General features: G+C 41.5%; 1 protein-coding gene across 5 annotated transcripts in view; it reads right to left on the bottom strand.

Annotated features, from left to right (window-relative positions):
• Window positions 1-13,468, bottom strand: part of LOC128688602 (deubiquitinase DESI2) — a 43,197-nt gene that overhangs the window by 16,857 nt on the left and 12,872 nt on the right. For all 5 annotated transcript variants that reach the window (XM_053776495.2, XM_053776494.2, XM_053776496.2 and 2 more), the window contains exon 5: window positions 12,371-12,512. In XM_053776495.2, the coding sequence (XP_053632470.1) occupies window positions 12,371-12,512 (142 nt within the window). The remainder of the gene's footprint in view (window positions 1-12,370; window positions 12,513-13,468) is intronic.

Consider the following 13,468-nt stretch of genomic DNA (forward strand, 5'->3'; position numbering starts at 1 on the left):
GGTTTTGTATGCAAAGGGGCTTGGACATCCAACAAGAGTGTGAGTGTGTTATATACGAGTAGAGGCAAGTGGCTTTTATGACTTGACGTGCTGTTGGATTGTGAGGAAAGTAACAGGAAGGGATTCAGGGAGGTGGGAGGTACAGTGCCTTCACTTTGAGGAGTTGGGATATTGCAGTTTGGAGGGGCATCTAAGATGTAATGTCAGCATGCCTCTGGTAAGACAGTGATGGAGTGAGTGATGGTGAAAGTGTTTCTACTCTTTTGGGTCACCCTATGGTGGAAAAAAAAAATTTGTATAGTGCAATCCTTTATTTATTTATTTTTTATTATCACACCGGCCGATTCCCACCAAGGCAGGGTGGCCCGAAAAAGAAAAACTTTCACCATCATTCACTCCATCACTGTCTTGCCAGAAGGGTGCTTTACACTACAGTTTTTAAACTGCAACATTAACACCCCTCCTTCAGAGTGCAGGCACTGTACTTCCCATCTCCAGGACTCAAGTCCGGCCTGCCGGTTTCCCTGAATCCCTTCATAAATGTTACTTTGCTCACACTCCAACAGCACGTCAAGTATTAAAAACCATTTGTCTCCATTCACTCCTATCAAACACGCTCACGCATGCCTGCTGGAAGTCCAAGCCCCTCGCACACAAAACCTCCTTTACCCCCTCCCTCCAACCCTTCCTAGGCCGACCCCTACCCCGCCTTCCTTCCACTACAGACTGATACACTCTTGAAGTCATTCTGTTTCGCTCCATTCTCTCTACATGTCCGAACCACCTCAACAACCCTTCCTCAGCCCTCTGGACAACAGTTTTGGTAATCCCGCACCTCCTCCTAACTTCCAAACTACGAATTCTCTGCATTATATTCACACCACACATTGCCCTCAGACATGACATCTCCACTGCCTCCAGCCTTCTCCTCGCTGCAACATTCATCACCCACGCTTCACACCCATATAAGAGCGTTGGTAAAACTATACTCTCATACATTCCCCTCTTTGCCTCCAAGGACAAAGTTCTTTGTCTCCACAGACTCCTAAGTGCACCACTCACTCTTTTTCCCTCATCAATTCTATGATTCACCTCATCTTTCATAGACCCATCCGCTGACACGTCCACTCCCAAATATCTGAATACGTTCACCTCCTCCATACTCTCTCCCTCCAATCTGATATTCAATCTTTCATCACCTAATCTTTTTGTTATCCTCATAACCTTACTCTTTCCTGTATTCACCTTTAATTTTCTTCTTTTGCACACCCTACCAAATTCATCCACCAATCTCTGCAACTTCTCTTCAGAATCTCCCAAGAGCACAGTGTCATCGGCAAAGAGCAGCTGTGACAACTCCCACTTTGTGTGTGATTCTTTATCTTTTAACTCCACGCCTCTTGCCAAGACCCTCGCATTTACTTCTCTTACAACCCCATCTATAAATATATTAAACAACCACGGTGACATCACACATCCTTGTCTAAGGCCTACTTTTACTGGGAAAAAATTTCCCTCTTTCCTACATACTCTAACTTGAGCCTCACTATCCTCGTAAAAACTCTTCACTGCTTTCAGTAACCTACCTCCTACACCATACACTTGCAACATCTGCCACATTGCCCCCCTATCCACCCTGTCATACGCCTTTTCCAAATCCATAAATGCCACAAAGACCTCTTTAGCCTTATCTAAATACTGTTCACTTATATGTTTCACTGTAAACACCTGGTCCACACACCCCCTACCTTTCCTAAAGCCTCCTTGTTCATCTGCTATCCTATTCTCCGTCTTACTCTTAATTCTTTCAATTATAACTCTACCATACACTTTACCAGGTACACTCAACAGACTTATCCCCCTATAATTTTTGCACTCTCTTTTATCCCCTTTGCCTTTATACAAAGGAACTATGCATGCTCTCTGCCAATCCCTAGGTACCTTACCCTCTTCCATACATTTATTAAATAATTGCACCAACCACTCCAAAACTATATCCCCACCTGCTTTTAACATTTCTATCTTTATCCCATCAATCCCGGCTGCCTTACCCCCTTTCATTTTACCTACTGCCTCACGAACTTCCCCCACACTCACAACTGGCTCTTCCTCACTCCTACAAGATGTTATTCCTCCTTGCCCTATACACGAAATCACAGCTTCCCTATCTTCATCAACATTTAACAATTCCTCAAAATATTCCTTCCATCTTCCCAATACCTCTACCTCTCCATTTAATAACTCTCCTCTCCTATTTTTAACTGACAAATCCATTTGTTCTCTAGGCTTTCTTAACTTGTTAATCTCACTCCAAAACTTTTTCTTATTTTCAACAAAATTTGTTGATAACATCTCACCCACTCTCTCATTTGCTCTCTTTTTACATTGCTTCACCACTCTCTTAACTTCTCTCTTTTTCTCCATATACTCTTCCCTCCTTGCATCACTTCTACTTTGTAAAAACTTCTCATATGCTAACTTTTTCTCCCTTACTACTCTCTTTACATCATCATTCCACCAATCGCTCCTCTTCCCTCCTGCACCCACTTTCCTGTAACCACAAACTTCTGCTGAACACTCTAACACTACATTTTTAAACCTACCCCATACCTCTTCGACCCCATTGCCTATGCTCTCATTAGCCCATCTATCCTCCAATAGCTGTTTATATCTTACCCTAACTGCCTCCTCTTTTAGTTTATAAACCTTCACCTCTCTCTTCCCTGATGCTTCTATTCTCCTTGTATCCCATCTACCTTTTACTCTCAGTGTAGCTACAACTAGAAAGTGATCTGATATATCTGTGGCCCCTCTATAAACATGTACATCCTGAAGTCTACTCAACAGTCTTTTATCTACCAATACATAATCCAACAAACTACTGTCATTTCGCCCTACATCATATCGTGTATACTTATTTATCCTCTTTTTCTTAAAATATGTATTACCTATAACTAAACCCCTTTCTATACAAAGTTCAATCAAAGGGCTCCCATTATCATTTACACCTGGCACCCCAAACTTACCTACCACACCCTCTCTAAAAGTTTCTCCTACTTTAGCATTCAAGTCCCCTACCACAATTACTCTCTCACTTGGTTCAAAGGCTCCTATACATTCACTTAACATCTCCCAAAATCTCTCTCTCTCCTCTGCATTCCTCTCTTCTCCAGGTGCATACACGCTTATTATGACCCACTTCTCGCATCCAACCTTTACTTTAATCCACATAATTCTTGAATTTACACATTCATATTCTCTTTTCTCCTTCCATAACTGATCATTTAACATTACTGCTACCCCTTCCTTTGCTCTAACTCTCTCAGATACTCCAGATTTAATCCCATTTATTTCCCCCCACTGAAACTCTCCTACCCCCTTCAGCTTTGTTTCGCTTAGGGCCAGGACATCCAACTTCTTTTCATTCATAACATCAGCAATCATCTGTTTCTTGTCATCCGCACTACATCCACGCACATTTAAGCAACCCAGTTTTATAAAGTTTTTCTTCTTCTCTTTTTTAGTAATTGTATACAGGAGAAGGGGTTACTAGCCCATTGCTCCCGGCATTTTAGTCGCCTCATACGACACGCATGGCTTACGGAGGAAAGATTCTTTTCCACTTCCCCATGGACAATAGAAGAAATAAAAAAGAACAAGAGCTATTTAGAAAAAGGAGAAAAACCTAGATGTATGTATATATATATATGCATGTGCGTGTCTGTGAAGTGTGACCAAAGTGTAAGTAGGAGTAGCAAGATATCCCTGTTATCTTAGCGTGTTTATGAGACAGAAAAAGAAACCAGCAATCCTACCATCATGCAAAACAGTTACAGGTTTTTGTTTCACAGTCATCTGGCAGGACGGTAGTACTTCCCTGGGTGGTTGCTGTCTACCAACCTACTACCTACTACCTACCTACTACCTACTACTACTGCAATCCTTTACTGACAATATTTTACCCACATAAGAGGTTTTATCAAGTCACAAACAGATCTGCTTTGACTTGATAAAGCCCAGTGTGGGCAAAACATTGCCAATCAAGAACTGCATTATACTGCATGTGTGTGTCTTTTTCCAGTGTCGGTATTTTATACCATTTATCTCCATTGGGTCACCTTAACTCAGCAGGAGACAGCTGGTTAAAAAAAAAAAAAGGCAATGGGTCTATAATGAGAGGTGTCATGACCCTAAGTACCTAACTTGTGAAAAGGCATGACAACGACAGTTTTCCATAGAGAATGCAGAACCCCTTGGGACCAAACAAGATTGAAAAGGCATAAGAGGACTGCAAGTGCTGTAGAGTGTAAGTGTTGAAGCATATGGACATGGTTACTGTCAGGTCTAGCGGCTGTCAGTTTGCACATGGAAAGTGTCAACTGACGAAAGTTCATGAAGCATGATGGACACATTATAAGGTTCCTCAATGTGAGAAGTAAAATTCAGAAGTGCAGACTCCGTCATGGGTTTGGAGGAAAGAAGTGAAGGGGAAAGATACATGGACAAGCTGATGTCCAATTGCTATGGCAATCCTAACGGTCTGAAATGCTATTGCAAGTAACCATAAAAACAGGATCAGGGTGAAGAGAGTACTTGCCAGTCAACTTGCATCTTCTTTCAGACTCCACACATAGAGGAAGAGGAAGTAACAGTGGACACCTAAGATTGCCAACAAGTACATTCTGCTACCCCTAAAACATGACAGGCAAATGCCCTTGCCTGTTTAAAAGCTAGGAACTAGTCAGTAATTGTTATAATGGTAGTGGCCCCAGGCACAGCATTTCAATCACACAGAACAACCACAGTCACAAGTACACATTTCCAATAATGCCTTCCTGAAGTTTAAGTGATGGCAATCAAAGCTGCAGCAAGAACAGTGGTGATAAAAAGTTGCAACAACTAATCTGAAGACAACAAAAGAGGAACATCAAAAAAGGGGTATGACACAAATAAAATGCAAAATCTGCCCACTCAAACTGCCAATGGGACAAAGAGGTTGAGTGTGAGACTGAGAAGTAGCAGGCAATGACTGCCATTTTGAAGATCAAGTACTACAAACCTATCAAAGTCCAGTACTATAAAAGAACATATAGAGATCTATACAGGGAAGAGTACAAGTGCAAGGACTGAAATGTTAAAAGGTGCAGTTATTTAAAAAATGAGGAGGGAGAGAAGTAGAAAAGCCTCTAAAAATTGATCACCACAAGTTACAATGAGACCTTCCCAGAGATAATAATGAGTATTATTATTATTACAATCAAAACTAAGTGCTAAACCCACAAGGGTCATACAGAATGATGAACATGAAAAGTACCTAATAAAAGGAGTGATAGAGGTAAGGAAGAAATCAGAAACTAAATGCCAGGGATAGATAGTGGGCATAAAGGAAACAGACACAAAGAGTAGACCATGTAGCACTTGCCCAAAAGCAGTACAATCTGCTGCACTGCAGATCAGGCATTCTGGTAGAGATCAACAATATTTGGCTAGGTGGCCAAAGTGCCAGCAATATCTGAACTGTTGAGGCATCTGGGGAAATTTCCACACTTGTAAGTGTTGTCCTGCTATATAAACCAAAGCTGAAAGCTCCCAGCAGTCAAAGCTTAATTTGGTAATGTTCTTAAGATAATGTCCGACCAGGACAGGGCAGATACAAGTTTCCAATTTGGTGAGAGGAAGAGTCTGGAGCTCAAGTTGCTCTTGGATGTCTGGGCCACATTGTGCAGTCCTGTTGGGCTCTAGCATGCAGCTAGAATTGAGAGATGAATGTCTGAGTATTATGAGAGGGGTGATGTTAATTGAAGGGAATTATTGTAATAATATTGGCAGAATTACCAACAATATGGTAGGTAAAAGGACATGTGCAACTTATGCGACATTTTATCGTGGCAACATTTCACTCTCCAAGAGCTTTCTCAAGCTGCTACCAAAGCTCCTGGAGAGCGAAATGTTGCCACAATAAAATGTTGCATTAGTTGTACAATGAATACTGTACATGTGTCCTTTTACCTAACAAGGGAGTTACTGTCAGATTGTTCAGTATCCATCATAGCAACAATGCACATCCCACTCTTGAGAGCATGGAAGAATTCATCTTGACCAACATGTATCATGAGTGCTTTGCTAATGCCATGGTCAGTGAAGTAATCAGTAGGTGTGACTGATTTAACAAAAAAAGAATTTTGTTCATAACTATCTTTGAAATACATCTTGAGGGGAAGAGATTTACAGGAAATATGTTTAAGGAAGGAGCAAGGAGGCATTTCAGAAATAGTGTAAGGATTATCTAGTACAGGTTGAAGTCGTTTGGACAATAGCTTCAAGCCAATCCATCCCGTGATGTGCAAACAGTCCAAAAATGAAAAGCGATGCGCCATTGTGGAAGCTGGGAGCATGGTCAAAAAAGTGTAAGTCAGAGGTATCAAAAGGGTTAGCCGTTTTGGGTGACCCTTTTGAAATGTTCCCAAAAAGCGGTGTCAGGTTCAAAGGATGGTCCATGGGCAATCTGGGGCCAGGAGCCTGAAAGGCAGCAAAACATGAATATGATTATCCATGATTAAACTTTTTTTTTTTTATTAAACAAAGAGGATTAGGGGGACGAAGGTCAGCTCTGAAGAGAAGTAAAAATAAACTGCATATACCCTGTCACGTCCAAGAGAACCCTTGGTGCAGCAAGTAGTGCTGGTGTTGCATGGAAACTGCCCCTTACCCTACCCAGTATTCCAGTACACCAGGATGGCACCTCCTGAATCAATCAAGCCCGGTGACTGGAAACGGAGGGAGTCGTACCCCTTTGGCTGCCACCTCCCAGAACCAACAGACATCCTTCAGGAATACCTGTCAATAGGGGACCTGGAGGGTTGCCCAGCACTTCCAGACAATCCAATTCCCACAGCAAACATCACTACCACGAAGGTCCTAAAAGGAATGGGATGAATAACTATCCCTTTCCCCTCTTCCTATAAGTTGAAATTCACAAAAGGGAAATATCCCCAAAGGAAGACGAATGGTGAGAGGAGAGGGGTGGGGGTATTTAGATTCAATCCTAGGAAGGAGACAAGAGGTCTAATTCCTTGGATCAAAAACCCTTCACCACACCACATTTTGACATTTTGCTTTGTTATTATGACACTCATTGGGAAAAAACACCAAACCCAAAAGGGTCATACAGCACCTCTGGGTAGAGGAATAGGAGTCTATCAGGTTTGATCCAAGGAAAGGGAGGATAGGTCCAATTCCTTAGATTATAACCTCCTTACCAATATCTAGACATATCTCTTGAAATACTTATTTTCTGTAAAGCTTTGTAAAGTCTTTGCAAATCTTTTCTTCCTCTCACTTTTATCCAGAAGAGCTGGTGGGAATTTACTGCAATTTATCCTATAAAAGTCACCCACTAGCGACCTGCCACATTTAAAAAATAATGGAGTCACTGTCGTGCATTATAACAATGGTCATTTTATTGTAACTGACTATATGAAGATTTGACAGTTTTTAAAGAAGAATCATTTCCTGTGTTCCACTAGCCAGGGAGAAAGGCAAAAACAATTAACTGTCAAGTTCCCTTCTTAAAACAGCAAGAGAGACAGAAACAAGAGAGGCTGGCTGTAATTTCTCTCTGGTCAGATTCTGTACTGTGTACAAACTAGCTTCATTAGTCTAACATCTTGCAATGTGCATACCTTTCTATTCCTAAGATGTTCTACATCAATTCAGTCATCCATGGAACATTAGAAAAGCTTTAATTTGTGTGATGCTCATGGGCTCTGTTGAAACTGTCTCAGAAAGGGTTTTAAGTCTGGATTAATATTATGATTCAGGGTCCTGAAGACATTTACCAGTAGAATGCATGCAGGGTTGACTACATTTATAGGGAGAAAAGAAAGCCTTATAGTGTTTGTCATTAAAGTACATTGGTTTCCCCCTCTAAAATCACAACCACAAAATAGTTACCCCTTGCAGTTTATGATGTCCTTAAACCATCTAGAAAGTGATTAACACATTCTTCAGGGTTTCATGGGGTAAATTTCTCCACAACTTGTGGATGAAATTCTAAAACCTTGAGAGTGACTTGATATCCTTTCCTATGTTGATTTCAGCCCAGTGGTTTTAAATGGGGTTCACATCTTGGGAGTTTCCTGGCCAGTCACCGAAGAAGGGTACTTCAATCACAAAGCCACTAAACGAGATTTCGCGCTGTGGTAAGCAGCACTGCCACATCATGAAAGATTCGGACATATGGTAACAGACCATTTTTAGGCATACTAGTACAGTTAAAGTTAGTAGAAATGTTTTTCTAGACTTCCTTGGACATGCTGTTGATGTGGGCATGTCATGAATACTGTTCAAGGAACTGAAGTAACTACGGCCTTACTGGACACTTGCACACATCAGTGGCTTCCACTGTTTCCTTCATTTGGTGACTGGCCTTGTGTAATCCAATGCACTATACAACTGTCTCACATTAATTTGGCAACAGCCAACAATTCCCAATAAGCTCAGCCCTTAAGACCACATAATACAAGGGGACCACACACAAAAGACTATCCAGCTTGCAAGCCCAGAAGGTGCTTAGGGTGCAGCCAGTAATCATGGGGAATCCTAAGACATTCCACTTCAAGTTGGCTGACCAGTGTAACCTTTTGTCTCGTTGACAAATATGCCATAGTAAGGTATTACTTAGGACATTAAATTACATCAAGTGCCTCCACCCACTGTACCTTAATGACGAGCACTACAGGTCAGTTACATATTTTATCCCTCATTTACTTAAGGGCAAAGTGAGCCTGAAGCCATAGCAAATTTCTGGCTATCTCTAGTGATTTCATTATACAAACTGATGAAGTTTACTGATGTAGACTTTTAGTTTTAAATTATTATTATTATTATTATTATTATTATTATTATTATTATTATTATTACAGTGGACCCCCGCATACCGTTGGCCTTGCATAACGTTAAATCCGCATACCGCTACATTTTATCGCCAAGATTTTGCCTCGCATACCGCTAAAAAACCCGCTCAACGCCGTTCGTCCGAGATGCGTCTAATGTGCACCCTTAGCCAGCCTCACATGTTCCGCCGGTGGCATTGTTTACCAGCCAGCCTCCGCGGTAACATCCAAGCATACAATCGGAACATTTCGTATTATTAGTGTTTTTGGTGATTTTATCTGCAAAATAAGTGACCATGGGCCCCAAGAAAGCTTCTAGTGCCAACCCTACAGCAATAAGGGTGAGAATTACTATAGAGATGAAGGAAAAGATCATTGATAAGTATGAAAGTGGAGTGCGTGTCTCCGAGCTGGCCAGGTTGTATAATAAACCCCAATCAACCATCGCTACTATTGGTGGTACAGCTGCTGCTGCTGCTGTAGCACCGTCAGCTGCTGCTGCTGCTGCTGTAGCACCGTCAGCTGCTGCTGCTGCTGTAGCACTGTCTGCTGCTGCTGTAGCATCGTCTGCTGCTGTAGCATCGTCTGCTGCTGCTGTAGCACTGTCAGCTGCTGCTGCTGTTGTACCACCGTCAGCTGCTGCTGCTGCTGTTGTAGTACCGTCTGCTGCTGCTGTAGTACCGTCTGCTGCTGCTGTAGCATCGTCTGCTGCTGCTGTAGCATCGTCTGCTGCTGCTGTAGCACTGTCAGCTGCTGCTGCTGCTGTACCACCGTCAGCTGCTGCTGCTGCTGTAGTACCTTCTGCTGCTGCTGTAGCATCGTCTGCTGCTGCTGTAGCATCGTCTGCTGCTGCTGTAGCACTGTCAGCTGCTGCTGCTGCTGCTGTACCACCGTCAGCTGCTGCTGCTGCTGTAGTACCTTCTGCTGCTGCTGTAGCATCGTCTGCTGCTGCTGTAGCATCGTCTGCTGCTGCTGTAGCACTGTCAGCTGCTGCTGCTGCTGTACCACCGTCAGCTGCTGCTGCTGCTGCTGCTGCTGCTGTAGTACCGTCTGCTGCTGCTGTAGCATCGTCTGCTGCTGCTGTAGCATCTTCTGCTGCTGCTGTAGCATCGTCTGCTGCTGCTGTAGCATCGTCTGCTGCTGCTGTAGCACTGTCAGCTGCTGCTGCTGCTGTACCACCATCAGCTGCTGCTGCTGCTGCTGTAGTACTGTCTGCTGCTGCTGTAGCATCGTCTGCTGCTGCTGTAGCATCGTCTCCTGCTGCTGTAGCACTGTCAGCTGCTGCTGCTGCTGTACCACCGTCAGCTGCTGCTGCTGCTGCTGTACCACCGTCAGCTGCTGCTGCTGCTGCTGCTGTAGTACCGTCTGCTGCTGCTGTAGCATCGTCTGCTGCTGCTGTAGCATCTTCTGCTGCTGCTGTAGCATCGTCTGCTGCTGCTGTAGCATCGTCTGCTGCTGCTGTAGCACTGTCAGCTGCTGCTGCTGCTGTACCACCGTCAGCTGCTGCTGCTGCTGCTGTAGTACCGTCTGCTGCTGCTGTAGCATCGTCTGCTGCTGCTGTAGCATCGTCTCCTGCTGCTGTAGCACTGTCAGCTGCTGCTGCTGCTGTACCACCGTCAGCTGCTGCTGCTGCTGTAGCACTGTTGTTGGTGTGGCTTATTGAGAATACCAAGAAACAATTAACCCCAGAGGATTTGCCACCCAGGATAACCCAAAAAAGTCAGTGTCATCGAAGACTGTCTAACTTATTTCCATTGGGGTCCTTAATCTTGTCTCCCAGGATGCAACCCACACCAGTCGACTAACACCCAGGTGAACAGGGAAAAATGCCTGGAACTAGTGCTCATATTGGTGAATTTAAAGCCAGCAAAGGTTGGTTTGAGAGATTTAAGAATCATAGTGGCATACACAGTGTGATAAGGCCTGTTCTGGAAGAAAATGCCAAACAGGACCTACAGTACTCAGGAGGAAAAGGCACTCCCAGGACACAGTGTCTCATCAGTCATTGCTGCATCTTCAATAAAGGTAAGTGTCATTTATTCTTCATTTAGTAGAGTAGTACATGCACAATATATATTGTGCATGTACTACTCTACTATTGTGCATGTATCCTTCTCTTTTTGTGTAGGAAAATGTATATTTCATGTGGTAAAATTTTTTTTTTCATACTTTTGGGTGTCTTGCACGGATTAATTTGATTTCCATTATTTCTTATGCGTAAAATTCATTCGCATAACGATAATTTCGCATAACAATGAGCTCTCTTGCACGGATTAATATCTCTATGCGGGGGTCCACTGTATTATTATTATTGGGAAGTTCTACACTTATTAGCATCATACCTGGGAAAATGAGAGGAAACAGTTTGATCCTAGGAAGAGGACAGCAGCTCCAATTCCTAGGAACAAGAAACCATCAGAATCAAGGCAACCTCCCTTCCCTCGTAAGGTTTTAGCTTTAGTATGAAACAGTTTTGTTTTTGCTTTCACTTGGCCAATGGAATTCTCCTACAACTATTAACACAGCCTCTCCTCACTTAACAATGGAGTTTCATATGTTGAAATAAAAAGAACAGGGAAAATCAGCTCAATATACATTATTTTGGTATGAAAACTGGTCAGAGAGCCCATCTTAAGTCAGAGGCATCGGTAAACGAGTACGTCACTAAGTGAGGAGAGGCTGTACTATGTCCTGGAATTAATAATTACAATGCATCACGTTTTTCCTGGCTTAGCAACGAAGTGCCACAATAAAGTGGTATTTTACATTACTGAATTGGTCTAACCTGTGTGACAAAACTTGCTTGCTTTTAAACTTTATACAGAAATGCTAGTATGCACCTGAATTAGGTTAAGTATCAACTGTATAGTTATGCATGTCATTTTTTTTATGATTATTATAGTAATGATTTGTGAGCTTTATTAGGAGTTGAAAAAGAAGGCAAGTGTTTTAATTTAAATGAATATATTTGTTTTACATGAAGTGCTAGATGTTATATTAAACCCACTAAAAGTTAGTTAGTTCATATCTATGATATATACTAAATCATTTGTCTAACTCTGTCTGCTTAAAGAAGTGATGTATATAAAAAATTTGTTTTCCTCAAACAAACGCTATTTTTTTTTTCTCAACAAGTCGGCCGTCTCCCACCATGCCTTGGTGGGAAATGGCAATGTGTTAAAAAAAAAATTATTTGTGGCATTCATCTGAATTTATAGCTTCACAAATCATCCTGACCCAATTGCTATTTCTCAGTTTCAACCAAAACCATGTCAAAGAAAAGAGACTGGCATATATTAAAGGTCTCCTAAGAAAAATGAAATGATAAAGATTTTAAATGCTTCAGGTGAGTATTCCTCACAAAGTTTGACTTTGCAATATATAAATATAAAAAAGTGGCATGGTCAAAAAACATTTACTCCAGTTTTAAGTATTGTAAACTCACCAATAAAAACATAAAAGATATTAATATTCACCTGTGTGAGGGCAGATGAGAAGTGATTACAATTTTTATTCATCAAGTGATATCTGTCTCCTCGGAAATCCTTGCCTAATTCTGCAACAATTCGCTTCGTATCTTCTTCAGTGAAGTCTGTGTAACCTAGGTGGATGCTCTGTCTGCAATATTGGACAGGATAAATAAAATTTATTTATTTTTAATGTTACAGTATTTTAAAAATAACAAGAGGTAAAAAAGCAGCATCCAACATTCAAGTCTAAGATACTGAACTTAACATAGGTCTTGGGTCATGCCAGGTGAGTGTGTTGTTTACCCCCAACCCTCCATGCCTAAAATCACTTCAGCAAATTTAGTGCAACTGATTATGATGATAATTAATTACAGAGTCTAAACTCAGTAAGATTGATAAATTTAGCTTAATTTACATACAGTATTACAGGTTACAGGGTCTCTTCAGTTTGGCATACCTGGATTTTTGTACTGAAAATTTGTATACCAATAAATTTTATATAAAAATATAAAACTGACATTCTTCTCTCTTTTGGGTCACCCTGCCTCAGTGGGAGACAGCCAGCATGTTCGAAAAAAAAAAATCTAGATAAAGATGTGCAACATGATGCATTTATATGTGCTGTAATTTGAATGATGCATGACTCACCAAAATTATTTAGTTTTTTACAAAAAAAAAAAAATCCTTTATAAAAATTTGCAATGCAGTATTTGGTATCTGAAAGAAGAAATCATTTGCTTATATTTTCACCCATATGAACTTACAAAACTGTGATTCCATTATCTGCCGATGAGTGCCACAGTAGTTAAGTTTTTGGCTTAAGGTGTGTCAAGTGCTCTGTTATGAGGCCAGGTTAGGTTTACATAAATAGTGGTGTAAGCTAGATAACAGTCATGTGCCAATAATCTAGTGTGCAGCTGAAATTAGTTTTTTTCACATTTTGCCCATAGTGCTCAAGGAAGTAATTCCATTTTTGTTATCAGAATATAACAATCTCTTATAGCAGTAACAAGTTATACAAAATTGCAGGAATTTGCAATGTTAAAATACACCTTACTTCACTTGCCTCAAGAAACAGCAATCAAGTGATCTACAGTTCAGCAT

This window comes from Cherax quadricarinatus, chromosome 13 (genome assembly GCF_038502225.1).
Source record: "Cherax quadricarinatus isolate ZL_2023a chromosome 13, ASM3850222v1, whole genome shotgun sequence".
Lineage (NCBI taxonomy): Eukaryota > Metazoa > Arthropoda > Malacostraca > Decapoda > Parastacidae > Cherax > Cherax quadricarinatus.